The sequence below is a fragment of the Suncus etruscus genome, chromosome 5 (assembly GCF_024139225.1).
Source record: "Suncus etruscus isolate mSunEtr1 chromosome 5, mSunEtr1.pri.cur, whole genome shotgun sequence".
Taxonomy (NCBI): Eukaryota; Metazoa; Chordata; class Mammalia; order Eulipotyphla; family Soricidae; genus Suncus; species Suncus etruscus.
In genome coordinates this window covers 16,902,701-16,917,963 of record NC_064852.1, presented here as the reverse complement: position 1 = coordinate 16,917,963, position 15,263 = coordinate 16,902,701, and the positions used below count along the sequence as shown (strand labels likewise).

Genomic DNA, 15,263 nt, shown 5'->3' with positions numbered 1-15,263 from the left:
CCCCCTATTTAGTACTTTTTTTATTGTTATTATTTTTTATTTTTTGGTTTTTGGGTCACACCCAGCAGCGCTCAGGGATTATCCTGGCTCTGCTCAGAAATCACTCCTGGCAGGCATGGGGGGATCATATGGGATGCCGGGGTTCAAATCACCGGCCGTCCTGGATGGGCTTCATGCAAGGCAGATGTCCTACAGCTGTGCTATCTCTCTGGCCCTTATTTAACGCCTAATATTCCATGTGCCACCCTCTCTCTGCTTGGGTATAGGAACGGAGTAGTAGATACTCGCATTATATTTTTAATGGGGCGACACACAACATTTCTCAGGTGTTACTTTTGCTCTGGAACTCAGGAATTACTCCTGGAAATGTTTGTAAAAACATATGGGGTTCTGGGGCCGGAATGGTGGTGCTAGCTGTAGAACTTCTGCCTTGCATGCACTAATCTAGGATGGACCGCAGTTCGATTCACCAGCATCCCATATGGTCCCCCAAGCCAGGAGCAATTTCTGAGCTCATAGCCAGGACTAACTCCTGAGCATCACAGGGTGTGGCCCAAAAAGCAAAACAAAACAAAACATATGGGGTTCTGAGAACTGAATCTGGGTTAACCGCAGCAAAGCAAGTGCCCTGTCTGCTGTACCATCTGCCCAACCCTGTTTATTTCGAGATGTAATAATAATATAATAATAAAACAACACTCTTGTGAGACGTAATAATACACCTCACAATAATACACCTCTTAAAAGGAGCTCAGGAATGTGGGGAGAGCAGTAGGGTCACAATGGCTCACACAGGGAGGTGAGACTCTCCAGCAGGCAAATATGCACGAAGGGAAGGATGAGCGGGAACTTGCTGGAAGCCTCATTCTGGGAGCAGCATGGATTATGGTCCAGAGGCAAGAAGGAAAGAATATGACATCTTTGATCAGGAAGGTCTTGGAGGGAGCAGGGCCCCAGAGAACCCATGGGAAAGGGAGCCAGAGTTCAGCTCAGCTCCTGGAGTTCTGGGGCTCATCCAACACCCACTTTCTCTTCCCTGTGACCACAGGCAAATCACTTAGCTTCTGTCAACCTCTTCATTCTACTTCCTCTTCATTACAATGAGGATCTTAGAAGGACCTTAGGTAATCATTCACTTGGGGCAATCTGGTCTGGCATTTTGACCAATGCTATTAGAGAAAAACTTTAAGGGCAAAAGTGAAGAAAGAGGGGGCCAGAGAGAAAGCATGGAGGTAGGACATTTGCCCTGCATACAGAAGGATGGTGGTTGCAATCCCGGCATCCCATATAGGTCTCCTGAGCCTGCCAGGAGTGATTTCTGAGCATAGAGCCAGGAGTAATCCTTGAGCACTGCCAGATGTGACACCCCCCCCAAAAAAAAAGGTGAAGATAGAGGGACTAGGTGATAGTACAGCAGGTAGTCTTTTTTTTGTTTGTTTGTTTTTGTTTGTTTGTTTGTTTTTGGGGCCCACACCCGGTGGTGGTCAGGGGTTACTTCTGGCTGTCTGCTCAGAAATAGCTCCTGGCAGGCACGGGGACCATATGGGACACCGGGATTCTAATTCAAACCAACCACCTTTGGTCCTGGATCGGCTGCTTGCAAGGCAAACACCGCTGTGCTATCTCTCCGGGCCCCCAGCAGGTAGGTCTTTTGCCTTGCATGTGGCTGGCCTGGGTTCAATTCCTGACATCCCATATGGAACACACCAGGTGTGATTCCTGAGCACAGAATCAGAAGTAACATTGAGCACCACCGGGCGTGGCCCCAAAACAAATAAACAAAAAATAAAGTGAAGTAAGAATGTTTGGGATCAACCCTCCATGGCACTAGGACTAGAACAACAGCACAGCGGGAGGGAGCTTGCACTGCAAGCAGCTGGCCAGGGTTTGATCTCCTGCATCTCATTTAGTCCCCTGGGCCAGCCAGAAATAACACCTGAGCACTGCCGGGTGCACTCTTACCCCAAAACAAACAAAAAGAACCCAAATAATCCTCCACGACACTGAGGAAAAAAGAAACCACCAACCACGCCTACATAGCTGAGTGAAAAACTAGTTAAACAGGTGGATGATGCATAGAGATTGCGCATAGGGACAGCTGTGAGACTAGCAGTCACTGCTCTCAAGTGTCTGGTGCTCTCTCCCCTGTCCCCTGCTGTGTTTTCGGCCCAGAACCCTTCATGTGTTATGGTCTGTATTTGTTTGCAAGAACAGGCCGGGCCATATTTGGCTCATCAGTGCATCCGCGGAGCCTGTGCATAGAATGTCTAGCACAGACGAGTAGATGCCCACACGGTCTCCTGCTCATTGCTGGCAACTGTTTTCAGGCTCTGCAGTGCCCTCTGCTGAACAAGGCTCAGATTGTAGTCTTAGGAGGAGTCCTACTGAGTGCCCAGAACGAAGCTCCCTGCCTTCAGCAGGAATACCCCCTTGCCTTGCTAGTTCATCCCATTTTACATTCTTGGACCCCTGAACCAGCTCTTTGGCTGTAAATCTCTATTTGTCTGGGGGTCTTAAGGGAATGATCACAATGGTGGTGCTTGGGGACTGAACCTGGGGTTCCCACATGCAAAACATGTGCTCCCACCTTTGAAACCTTATCCATTGGAGTTGAGTCCAACCCTCTCCCCTCCTGCAAACTTCCACCGTAGTGGTTCCTCTCGAACAAAGCTTTTCCCACATCTATAACAATGATCATGAATGCTTTATGCATTCATGCAGTGCGCAGGAAGCTATTGAGTGAACAAGCGCGTAGTTATATTGACATTTATATAATCTATGTGTTTGATGAAAGATGACACAGCTAGCTACATTAACAATGAACCAGCTTTATAGAAAGAGGGCTTGGAGAGATAGTATAGTAGGTAAGGCATTTTGCTTTGCACGCCTCTCTTAACACCCAATGGTCCCCCAAGTCACTAGGAGTGAACCCTGAGTGCAGAGCCAAGAGCAAGTTCTGAGCAATGCCAGGTGTGACCCCAACAATGCCCATAAAAATGCCCTAAAAAGTCCAAGGGGCCAAAGCGATAGTACATTGGATAGGTCTGTAGCCTTGCATACCTTTTATCTAGTTTCAGTCACCAGCACCACAGATGCTCCCCCAGCCCTAGCCAAAAGTGATCCCTGAGCACAGACCCAGGAGCAAGCAAGCCCTGTACACCTTTGGGCTGTAAATGGCCCCAAAATAAAAACCCAAATGGGGAAAAGAGAGACTGGAGGAGGAGGAGGAGGAGGAGGAGGGGGAGGAAGGCTGTAAATGGCCCCAAAATAAAAACCCAAATGGGGAAAAGAGAGACTGGAGGAGGAGGAGGAGGAGGAGGAGGGGGAGGAAGGCTGTAAATGGCCCCAAAATAAAAACCCAAATGGGGAAAAGAGAGACTGGAGGAGGAGGAGGAGGAGGAGGAGGAGGAGGAGGAGGAGGAGGAGGAGGAGGGGGAGGAAGGCGGCCTTCCCAGCCGCCTCCGAAACCGCCTTATGATGCTTAAGCGCCATCCTTGTCCCTAGAGGATCCGCCGGACCCGGAGACTCCGCCCCTAAGCTCACGAAGCCCCGCCCCAGACTTAACAGGTCCCGCCCATCTCATATAGACCACGCCCATCTTCTGAAGGCTCCGCCCCACCACCACCGCAGGGGCTCCTCCCTCCCGAGGTCAACACGGAAGCTCCGCCCCCAGGTCACTATAGGCTCCTTCCCGACCCGGAGACCCCGCCCGTCTCAGGAAGACCCGCCCACCTCCTGAAGGCTCCGCCCTGCCACTGCAGGGACTCCTCCCTCCCCTACCTAGAAACTCCGCCCCTTCTCCCCGGAAGCTCCGCCCCAAGATCCTAGTGGCTCCTCCCCATCCCGGAAGCCCGGCCCCATCGTCAAAGTCCTTAGAAGCTTCTCCCGAACCCGGAGACTCGGCCCCGGTTACACAAAGCCCCGCCCATATCCGGAAGGCTCCTCCCCGAATTAGAGACTCCGCCCACTTACCCCAAAGGCCCCGCCCCGGGTCCCTTGCGGCTCCTCCCCGTCCCGGGAGCCCGGCCCCGCCGCCTAGGTCCCTAGACTAGAGGCTTCTTCCGGATCCGGAGACCCCGCCCCGTCTCACGGAGGCTCCGCCCACTGCCAGAAGGCTCCGCCCCGCCACCGCCACAGGGGCTCCTCCGTGACCCGGAGACCCCGCCCCTCAATACGAAGCCCCGCCCATGTCCCGCTAGGCTCCTCCCCGTCCAGGAAGCCCGGCCCCGCCGCCTAGGTCCCTAGAGGCTTCTTCCGGATTCGAAGACCCCGCCCACCGCCTGAAGCCCCTCCCCTTCCCGGAGGCCCCTCCCATCCCGGCCCCGCAGACCCCGCCCCGCGCTGGGCTAGGCCGTGCTGGGCTGGGCTGGGCTGGGCTGGGCCGGGCCGGGCTGGCTGGCTCGGCTTGGGCTTGGGCTCTGGCTCGGCTTCGGCGGTGGCGGTTGCGCTTGCGGCCGGGCGGCCCCGGCAGCAGGTGGGTGGGCGCGGTGCGGGCGCGCGGGGTCCGTTGGGCGCCATGGACTTCAACATGAAGAAGCTGGCATCCGACGCGGGCATCTTCTTCACGCGGGCCGTGCAGGTGAGGCCGGGCCCGGATGCGGGGCGCACGGTGCGGTGGGGCGGGCGGGAGAGCGGGGAGCGCCGCGCTGCAGGATCCGGGGGGGGCCCCTGCTGCAGCCCGGCTGTCTGGGGCTCCCCGGGCCCCCCGAGGGCGGAGCCTCCCTCCCTTCTTCCCGGCCTGGCCCCGCCGTGCACGCGCCCCCGGGGCAATGGGCCCGCAGCCCGGCTCCAGCTCGCTCCCTTTGGCTCCCTTGGCACGTCTGCCCGGATGGAAGTCGGGGGGCCCCGGAGCTCCTTCCTGCCTGCCTGCCTTCCCTTCCGTTCCGGGCACCCGGGGAGGAGGCCCGTTTCCTCTTCTTCATCCCACCCCCGCAGGTTTTGGGGTCCTGGCTGGCTGGGCCCTTGGCAGGCAAGCACCTGCGAGCACGCCCAGGCCAGCCCAGCCCCTGCAGGGACCACGACTTACAGCTAGATGCATCTCCTCTGGGTGCACCTGCTCCCTCTTGTGACCTTGGCAACCAGGCACATCCCCATCCCGGGGCCTCCATCTTCCTATCTGGAAAGTGGGGTGTTGGGGGGGCCTGGAGAGATAGCATGGAGATAGGGCGTTTGTTTGTCTGGCATGCAGAAGGACGGTGGTTCGAATCCTGGCAGCATCCCATACGGTCCCCCCCTGAGCCTGCCAGGAGCTATTTCTAAGCGTAGAGCCAGGAGGAACCCCTGAGCGCTGCTGCCGGGTGTGACCCAAAAAACAAAAAGAATGAAAATGGGGTGTTGGGGTGTGAGGCTGATGCCAGGCCTTCCTTCCTCATGCCTTGCCACACAGAACTTGGTGCCACCAGGCTGCTGTGACCTTGGGCACCGCTGTGGCTGTGCTCTCTAAGCTCCATGGGCCCCCCTCGGCCAATCCGGTATGGGCCCAGTCTGCCTGGGGGGACTGGCAGTGCTGTGGGGACAGGCCTGACGTTTGTCGTTGCTGGGCCTGGCTCTGGAGTCGCCAGGGCCATCTGCCATGTTTACTAGAAAGCACAGCGCCCCGGAGGGTTTGCTGGTCCCTTGTGTCCCCAGCCTTATGGGCCTTGGGGGCCTCCCAGCTCCCCTGGACCCCCTTGGACAGTCCACAGGAGAATGAACACCCCCATGTTCATGAACCCCGAGGTTACCTCCCACAGCAGGTCAGAATCTGATCTGGCCGAGTTCTGGTTCTCAAAGCCCTGGAACCTGACCTGGCCGAGCGAGGCCTGTTGCCTGACCCCAGAGACTAGTGCTCTGTCTTGGGTCTCTCAGTCCTGGAGCCAGCCAGCCAGTCTCTCAGTCCCGGGTCCCCACTCCCTGGCGGAGGAGGGGGAGCTGGCAGCTTTATAAATAGAGGCTTTCTCCCTCCACTCGCCCACCCGGCCCTGTGCAAAGCAACCACACACTCCGCCTTTGACACTCCCCATCTTCCCCTGCGACTGGCACAGAGTGGAATGGGGAGACCTCTCACGGTGCCCCCTGAGGCCAGTCTGTCCTGGGGATATAGGAGATGGTTCCTTTGTGGGGGGAGGGCCACACCCAACCCCGGAGGCGCTGGGGATTGCTCCTGGCAGTGTTCTGGGGACCATGCAGGGCCTGAGCCTCTCCCAAAGGCAAGCCTGGGAGCATCTCCCCTGCCCAGGGAAGGGGGGCACCCCTGCTTGGCTCCCACACTGGTACCCCTGTGCAGGTTATCAGGACAGTCTGATTGAGTGCCCGCTTAACCCCTCCAGGACTTGCCTGGGATGGGCATTCTGAGTCCTGAACTTAGGGGGGCCACAGTGTTGATATGGGGGAATATGTGGTTTGCTGGGCGGCTGGAGCAGCCCAGCTTTGGGCACCAGCTGGCAAAAGCAGGTGTGTATCCGGGTGAGGCGGCCACAGGCTTGGGGGGCCTGGCCCAGCCCCAGTCCTCCAGGCTGGCATGGCACAGGGAACGACAGCAGGCAGGCCCAGCCCAGGGGCTAGCACCGAGTGTGGCAGGATGTTAAAGAAGCAGGAACAGGGGCCGCGTAGTGCCTAAGGCTGGATGCCTAGCAGTGGCATTTTGGGAAATTCTGTTCCCTGCAGAGCTACTGAGCGCAGCTTTGGGCCCCAGCGATTGAATCAGTGGGGAGAGTCGGGACTCTCGTGAACCCTGAGAGCCTAGGAAGGACCTCGGGTAGGCTGTGACCCATGAGGACAGCACAGATGGTGACCCGGCCTGGTATACACTAGGCCTGAACCATTTACTCAAGGGCCAAGCACCTTCTAGAAATTTCCCCACACTTGGGGCCGGAGTGGTGGTGCAAGCAGTAGGCTGTTTGCCTTGCATGCGGCTGACCTAGGACAGACCTCGGTTCGATCCCCCGGTGTCCCATATGGTCCCCCAAGGCAGGAGTGATTTCTGAGCACAGAGCCAAGACTAACCCCTGAGTGTCACCTGGTGTGGCCCCAAAACAAAAACAAATTTTCCCACACTGTTGAAGACTGCTTGGCCTTCCTCTGCCTCTCTGTGCTAAAGTCACCCCATCCCAGGGCTGGGGGCCCCAGGTTGGGGCATGCGGATGCAAAGAGACAGTAGAATAAGGAGGCATCAGAGAGGCCCAGAGCAGCTGATGTAGAGGGATCTGTAGGCGGGCACCCCGCCCCCAGCCCAGACTCTGAAGAAACCCAAGCTCTGACCACTGCATAATTAATGGTGTCCAGTGAGCGAGCACCGTGACTCACCATCACCATGGCCCAGTCCCTGGGAAGGGCCCGCACAGGTCCAGAGAACCTGCTTCCCGCCTTGGCCCTGCCTGGGGAAAGGGAAACATGCCCCTAGCATGGGTGGGGCCAGTGTTTGGGATTCCTCATTGCTCTCCATAAAATGTGGGGCCTGAGCAGACCTTGGGGGAAATGGCCACTGAGGTGGACATCTTTCTTTGCCAGATGGGCCAAGGGTCTGCTAGGGCACTCTGGAAACCCCCAAGCATTAGTAGCTACCCTCCCACTGCTGCCCTTTCACGCACAGTGAAGACTGAAGCCATCACACAGTGGGGAGTGCTTTAGTCTTGCATGTGGCCGACCCAGGTATGGAATGGTTTCCTGAGCACCGTCAAGAGTGATTTCTGAGTGCAGAGCGAGGAGTAATCTCTGAGTACTGCTGGGTTTGTCCCCCAAAAACTAAAAATATAAAACATCCACGCATATAGTAGCTGTGGGGCACCAGTGTTTCCTGAACCTTCCACCCGAGTCTCCACTCACCTTGGGTAGCACCAGAATTCAACTGCACCTGTTGCTGAGCTTAAAAGACTACCCAGGGGCCAGAGCTGTGGCACAAGCGGTAAAGCGTCTGACTTGCCCGCGCTAGCCTAGGATGGACTGCGGTTCAATCCCCTGATGTCCCGTTTGGTCCCCCAAGCCAGGGGCGATTTCTGATCGCATAGCCAGGAGTAACCCCTGAGCGTCACCAGATGTGGCCCCCCCCCAAAAAAAAAAAAGACACAAAGCTATTGACCCAACATCACACAACTCTCGGAGCCAAACCTGAGATGGAGCCCTTGACTACTGATACTTCCCAGCTCCTTAAGTAATTTTCTAGTCACCACACATCTTTTTTTTTTAATTTTTATTTTAATTTAATTGTATTTATTTATTATTATTTTATTTTTTATCACACCAACTGATGCTCAGGGCTTACTCCTGCCTATTTTGTTTCGATTTGGTTTTTGGACCACATCCAGTGGTGCTCAGAGGTTACTCCTGGCTCTGCACTCAGTAATCACTCCTGGCAATATTCAGGGAACCATGTGGAATGTCAGGAATCCAATTTGGGTCATTCTTGTGCAAGGCCAACACATTCTTCGCTGTACAATCACTCCAACCTCCCCTCTTTTTTTTTTTTTTTTTTGGGTCACACCTGGCAGTGTTCAGGGTCTACTCCTGGCTCTATGCTCAGAGAACGCCCCTGGCAGGCTCGGGGGACCATATGGGATGCCGGGATTCGAACCGCCGTCCTTCTGCATGCAAGGCAAACGCCCTACTGCTATGCTATCTCTCCAGCCCCACCCTTTTATTCCTGGCTCTGAGCTCCTGGAGGTGCTAGGGCAGTGATGGATAACCTTTTTGAGCCCGAGTGCCCAAACTGCTGCACAAAACCAAAGAATTTCCTCAAAGCGCCAGCACGTCAATTAAACCTTAATAACAAGATTTTAGTATCTAAAAACCCTTTATAAATTTTATAACTGTATTAATTGCAGACCTTCCCACATGCCAGCTGCAAGGCCTCTGTGTGCCACAGCTGGCACGCGTGCCATAGGTTCACCATCATTGTGCTAGGGGACCACATGAGGAACTGGGAATCAAATCCAAGTGGTCTGTATACAAGGAAGCGCCCTCGACACTGTACTGTCTCTAGCCTCTCACCCCCCAACTTAGTGCCTCCAGCCCTTTCTCCCTAATCTTTCCTTCCTTTTCTCAGGCCAGAGACCTCAACCTGCCCAAGATTTTTGCTAGATTTGGTAACCGGTGTTGCTTGTGAGGTTGAGGGAGATTCCGTAGCTTTTGTGGAGTACACCCCTAGGGTTGAAATTGCATCATTTGGGGCTGGAGTGATAGCACAGTAGTAGGGTGTTTGTCTTGCATGCTGCTGATCTGGGACGAACCCGGATTCTATCCCTGGCATCCCATATGGTTCTTGGAGCCTGCCAGGAGCAGTTTCTGAGTACAGAGCCAGAAGTAATCCCTGAGCACGCTGTGTGTGGTTCCAACAGCCCCCCCCCAAAAAAAAAAAAAAAAAAAAAAGAAAAGAAACTACATCGTTTTACCATTGGGGTCCATAGAGGTCTGGAACCAGTTGACTCAATAGAGGTCATGGAATGGTCTGGGGGCAAGTTTCTTGCTCTTGGGGGTTTGGGTTCCAGTTGGGAGCCTCCCTCTCCCACCGGACTCTCCTGATCCTAGCCCCCTGCAGTTCACAGAGGAGAAGTTTGGCCAGGCTGAAAAGACAGAGCTGGATGCCCACTTTGAGAACCTCCTATCCCGGGCCGACAGCACCAAAAACTGGACAGAGAAAATCCTGCGGCAGACAGAGGTGCTGCTGCAGCCAAACCCCAGTGAGTGGCAGGGGATAGCGGGGGTGGAGGGGTGCTGGCTGTCCCCATGCATGGGCTGAGGAAATGGGGTGCTGTCCAATCAGGTGCCCGCGTGGAGGAGTTCCTGTATGAGAAGCTGGACAGGAAGGTCCCCTCCAGGGTCACCAATGGGGAACTGCTGGCCCAGTACATGGAGGAGGCGGCGAGCGAACTGGGGCCCACTGCACCCTATGGTGAGGCTCCTATCCTTTATGCTTCATCCTCTTTCTTATTTTTTGGGTGTTCAGGGATGGAATTTGGGCCCCTTGCCTGCAAAGCCTGTTCTGAGTATAGTCCTTTTTTATTGTTTTGTTTTGTTTTTGTTTTGGGGCCACACCCATTGACACTCAGGGGTTACTCCTGGCTATGCTCTCAGAAATCGCTCCTGACTTGGGGGGACCATATGGGACGCTGGGGGATCGAACCGAGGTCTGTCCTAAGCTAGCGCTTGCAAGGCAGACACCTTACCTCTAGCGCCACTGCTCTGGCCCCTGTTCTGATTATAGCCCTTTGTTTTGGGATCACACCAGTGATGCTTAGAGGTTACTCATAGTTTTGTGTACCAGGAGGGATTCCCAAATGCAGCACCAAGAGTCAGAGTCAGACCCCTGAGCGCTGCTGAGTGTGGCCCCCCAAACCAACAAAAATAAGGCCCGGAGCCATAGCACGGCAGGTAAGGCATTTGCCTTGCACGCTATCAACCCAGGTTCTATTCCCAGCATCCCATAAGGTCCACTCAAGCCTGCCAGGAGTGATTTCTGAGTGTAGATTTAGGAGTGATCCCTGAGTGCTGCTGGGTGTGACTCAAAAACACAGAAGCAAAGAAAAAGAACAAAAATAAACCAAACGAAAAGGAAAATGAAAAGGGAGATTTGTTTCCTTTTCGGAAGGACACACTCTGTGGCTTACAGGGGACCATGCAGTGCCCGAACACAAACCAGGCCAGGGCCAAGGGGTATGTCTGACTCCAACTGCCGGTCTCTGGCCTGGCTTGACTGCCCCCTCCTGGCCGGTTTGTGCTCAGGGAAGACACTGCTGAAGGTGGCCGAGGCAGAGAAGCGCCTGGGCACAGCCGAGAGGGACTTTATCCACACAGCCTCCATCAACTTCCTCACGCCCCTGCGCAATTTCCTGGAAGGGGACTGGAAGACAATTTCGGTGAGGCCACGGGGAGAGGAGAAGGGGGTGCCCCAGGCCATTCCTGCTGCCAGAGGGAGGTCTCCTGGCCAGCACATGCTGCCTGTCCCTCTTCACCCCACAGAAAGAGAGGCGGCTCCTCCAGAACCGGCGTCTGGACTTGGACGCCTGCAAAGCGCGACTCAAGAAGGCCAAGGCTGCCGAAGCTAAAGCCACGGTAGGTGGCCCTGGTTGCGGTGCCCGGCCCTGAATGGCATGGCCTCCACCCCGTCCCTACCTGCAGAGGCCTGGCTGGGAGGTCCTGGGCTATATCCACCCCAGGGGAACTCGATTGGCTCTGAGGGAGGGGGAAGGTGTTTATGTTTCCCCTGGGGTCAAAGCAGACCCGGGGGTGCTTCTCGCATGTCCCTGCCCGGCCTTCTCAGAAGCTGCAGGTCCCACTGTTTCAGGGCCTGACTTCCCTTACTAACCCCATCCACTGCATCGATCCCGAAGGCACAGTTGGCCTGTGTTGGGTTAGGGATCCTAGACTCCTGCTTAGGGAAGGTGTAGGAGTGGAGTGTTTCTGGGTAGCTCCATGGGACTGGCTGGGCCATCTGGGCCCCTGTGCTCACCAGGGCCTGTTCAGCCTGACTGGAGCATGTGATTGGGGCCAGGCCAGGATGGAGAGCAGGATCTGAGGGATCAGGGTAGAGGGCCAGAACCTCCAGGCTCTGGCAGGCCTGATGAGGGGAGGGGAGGACATCCCCAGCAGTGCTGTGTGGGTGGTGGGCTGCACAGATGCAGTCTGGAAAAAACTCAGCTCATCTAGGAACACTGGTATGAATGGGATGGGGGGACAAGTATGTCCTTCTTGGCCACATCACCCAACAAGCCAGCACCATCTCGTCGCTCAGGGCTGGACTAACCCTCTAGATTAACTCCTCCGTGCTCTGTCCTGTCAGGGTGCCTATCTGCTCATAGGCCTAGAGCAGCACAGCTGGCCTGGCCAGTCTCCCACTTTTGAGCCTGGGCAGTCTCCAGGACTCGTGCCCTGTGGCTCTCTGGTTCCTGGCCCCCTCAGCCCTCTGCTCCCAGAGGGCAGGTCAGGATCTGCCTTGGTGGGGGATGGGGGGTCCCCTGCTTGTGCGCCTGCGCTGTGGACTCACTAACTCTGTTTTTGTTCTTTCCGACCTGCTTTGGGTAACTTGGCTCAGTGTGAGGGAGATGTGAGTATACTTGTCCCATGTGCTGTGTAGCATTTGTGTGCCCGCGGGCCCTGTGCATACATGCGTGCGTGGAGGCGCAGGGCATGGCCACAGAGCCTTTTGCAAGTAGCTGTTCTCCCTGCAGTCTCTGGTTTGGGGGAGGGGGCACCAGGCACAAAAGCCTGGGAGGCAACTCTTTGCAAAGGTCGCAAGCCTGTCACCACCCATCTGTGCATCCATCTGTCACCCTCGCTGGGGAAAGGCCAGGTCACGTGCAGGGCCGGGTGCCCCAGCAGAGTCGGGGCTGGAGGATTTGGGGTGTCAGAAACAGCTGGAGGACGGACTAGTGATTCTGTGACCCCTATTGATCCACCTGGTGACTCCAAGTCTGGATCCTGCTGAGTTGTTTGTACCTCCGTGTCCTGGGTTGGGGCTCCTGGTCCCAGGCAGCCCCCCTCAGCCCCATGTGACCCCCTTCCCGTGACCTCTGTTCCCGCCAGACGGTGCCTGACTTTCAGGAGACTAGACCTCGTAATTACATTCTCTCGGCCAGCGCCTCCGCGGTAAGCCCCCGTGCCCCGCTGTCCCCTGGCTGCCCCGGCCATGAGCGCTACTGTGGAAGATGGAGGTGGGAGCAGTCGGACCCACAGCCCCTGGGGCCACCTGTGGGGGTACTGCCAGCCAGCCGTGTCTGGAGGCCTGAGGGGAGCCGGGAGAAGCAGTGAATGTCGACTCTCTACAGCTTTGTTGTTTTCTGGTTGACTGCCAGTGGGGGCCTCGGCAGTCAGTGTATTTCATTGCATCCTGCACCCCATCCTGCTGCTGCCTTTCTGCCCTCTCTGTCCACACGCTGTCCCTGCACAACCCCCCCATCCTGCTGCGATGAACTTGTGACCTCCTGTTCCCACCCCTCACACGGCCCCCAGTTGATCGTGAGAGAGTGGGGTGGGGCCTTCCTCCCCCTTCCTGCCCTTATGGAAAAGTTCTTGAGCCAACTGTCTGGGAACCCTAGCCAGACAGGGCATGAAGCTCTTTCCACCAGCCCTGCAGCTCAGAGGTGTCAGGTGGGGTGGGGACACTGCAGGCCCCCCATCCCATCCCTGTCCCTGCATGTGGCTCAAAAAACAGCCAACTGTCACCCCAGGCCAGGCCTCGGCTCCGGTGGTGGCTTGGGGCAGGGAGGGCCAGGGGTCGGTTGGGGAGCGGGGCTAGGATATGGCTGTGAGACTCAGCCATCCTCCCTCTCCCCATGCCTACTGTGTGTTCCAGCTCTGGAATGACGAGGTGGACAAGGTGAGCAGCTGCGGTGTGGGGAAGGCTGGCCAGTTTGTGGCCCTGGGCTCTGGCCCTGGCGGCCAAGCCCCCATCACAAACCCTGATGAGGAAACCACTTGGGTGGGCCCAAGGGTGGTGAGGCGAGGGCAAGACAGCCGTCCTGTCATGTGTTCGGAGGACCCTTGTGGGGCAGGCTACCTGGAGAGGCCACCTGCGGCCTGTGAGAGCAGGTGCCCTCCCCCGTATCCCCCAGGCCGAGCAGGAGCTTCGAGTAGCGCAGACAGAGTTTGACCGGCAGGCAGAGGTGACGCGGCTGCTACTGGAGGGAATTAGCAGCACGCATGTGAGTCTAGGGGGTGGTGGGCTGTTCACTCCCCGACCCCTGCCCCGCCCTAACACCCCAGGGGCTTACACAGCTCCCTGGCCTCCCCAGGTCAACCACCTTCGCTGCCTGCATGAGTTCGTTGAGTCTCAGACCACGTACTATGCCCAGTGCTACCGTCACATGCTGGACTTACAGAAACAGCTGGGCAGGTGCTGCGGGCCGCCAGTTCCCTGTTCTGGGCTGGAGGTGGGGGTGGGCACAGGGTGGGCAGAGGCCAGCCATGTCACCTCACTGTCCCCTCGCTTTGCTTCCCTCATGCTACCAGCTCCCAGGGAGCCATGTAAGTCACCCAGACTGTCCCTACCTAGTGGGGTCCGGGCCGCTCCTGGACTGTAGCAGCTGAAATGCCCTCCTTCATTCCTCACCAGATTCCCGGGCACCTTCGTGGGCACCACAGAGCCCACTTCCCCGCCCCTGAGTAGCACCTCTCCCACCACCGCGGCTGCCACCATGCCTGTGGGGCCTCCTGGGGCTGGCCTGACCCAACCGGCGGAGGCTGCACTCTGCCTGGAAGAGGTGGCACCCCCCGCCAGTGGTACCCGGAAGGCCCGAGTGCTCTATGACTATGAGGCAGCCGACAGCAGTGAGCTGGCCCTGCTGGCTGATGAGGTGCGGACACGGGAAAAGGGGCCGGCTTGGGAAGGGCGGGGGCACCCAGGCTGAGCTCTGACTTGAGGGCAGCAGCCTAGCTGGCAAGCTTGTGCCCCTGCTTCAGAACTGGCTCAAAATCCTTCTGTCCTCCTCAGCTCCTCACGGTCTATAGCCTGCCCGGCATGGACCCCGACTGGCTCATCGGGGAACGAGGCAACAAGAAGGGCAAAGTCCCAGTCACCTACTTGGAGCTGCTCAGCTAAGCAGGCCCTGCCGTCCTGGCTGAGATGGGACAGATGGCACAGCCGTGCCCATGTGGGGATGCCCTGCGGCCCAGGGTGGGGAAACCAGCCATCACCTAGCCGTGAAGAGCCCTACACAGCCCCGCTTCTGATCTGTGGTTCTGCACCCCCCTTGCCTGCACCCCAGCATTTAACCCTCCCGCTCCTACGGCGGGGGGTCTAAGTGGGGGCACCCTTGGCAAGAAGGGAGCCCCTCACTGCCTTTCCATTGCCCACAGGCAAGGCAGAGGCCGGGAGCTTGGCTGCAGGGGTACCCCAGGTGCTTACCCCGCCCCAGGCTGCAGCCCATAACCGACACCCACTTTTTCACAATCTTTCTACTTGGCCTGTCTGCTTGCTGTCTAGCGGTGATGAATAAAAACCCTTCTGCGCCTGCGTGGTACCTGGATTGTTGGAGGCCTGGCTCCACCCCATCTCCCCCAGGGACAAGCAGAGAAGCTGCTGGTCACTGAGGGTAGAGGGAAGGGGCTGTGACCAGGGATGGCTTTGGATAGCCCAAGCCAGGACCAGGTCCCCAGGGGCCCCCTGGGGGCGGGGGACCAGGCTATAAATAGGAGGGCAGGGATCTGGCAGGCAGCAGGCAGCTGGCAAACAGGAACCAGCCTCAATGTTCCCACCAGAACATTCTCAGGGGCAGCCACGACCCCGCTTCACACAGACACTGGGCCCCAGGTCCAGGGAGGTGGGGCAGGGAGGGACGGCTGGGCTGGAAGCC

At 57.4% G+C, this 15,263-nt stretch overlaps 1 protein-coding gene across 3 annotated transcripts; it reads left to right on the top strand.

Moving 5' to 3' along the window:
* Positions 1 to 4,420: 4,420 nt before the first annotated feature.
* Positions 4,421 to 14,930, top strand: SH3GLB2 (SH3 domain containing GRB2 like, endophilin B2). 3 transcript variants are annotated; one of them, XM_049774055.1, is made up of 12 exons: positions 4,421 to 4,579; positions 9,512 to 9,653; positions 9,737 to 9,865; positions 10,696 to 10,829; positions 10,933 to 11,025; positions 12,496 to 12,558; positions 13,265 to 13,288; positions 13,524 to 13,613; positions 13,704 to 13,804; positions 13,921 to 13,935; positions 14,024 to 14,264; positions 14,402 to 14,930. In XM_049774055.1, exons 1-12 carry the CDS (start codon positions 4,517 to 4,519, stop codon positions 14,507 to 14,509), a joined length of 1,203 nt encoding a protein of 400 aa, XP_049630012.1. In that variant the 5' UTR covers positions 4,421 to 4,516; the 3' UTR covers positions 14,510 to 14,930. The 3 variants fall into 3 exon arrangements, with proteins under 3 accessions (XP_049630012.1, XP_049630014.1, XP_049630013.1); XM_049774057.1 differs by lacking the exon at positions 12,496 to 12,558; XM_049774056.1 differs by lacking the exon at positions 13,921 to 13,935.
* Positions 14,931 to 15,263: the final 333 nt, after the last annotated feature.

Bases quoted from the DNA above. Each gene is read 5' to 3' on its own strand.
- SH3GLB2 (XM_049774055.1), top strand. From the start codon at position 4,517: ATGGACTTCAACATGAAGAAGCTGGCATCCGACGCGGGCATCTTCTTC. The intron at 4,580-9,511 runs GTGAGGCCGGGC...AGCCCCCTGCAG, and splicing joins TCTTCACGCGGGCCGTGCAG to TTCACAGAGGAGAAGTTTGG. The intron at 12,559-13,264 runs GTAAGCCCCCGT...TGTGTGTTCCAG, and splicing joins TCTCGGCCAGCGCCTCCGCG to CTCTGGAATGACGAGGTGGA.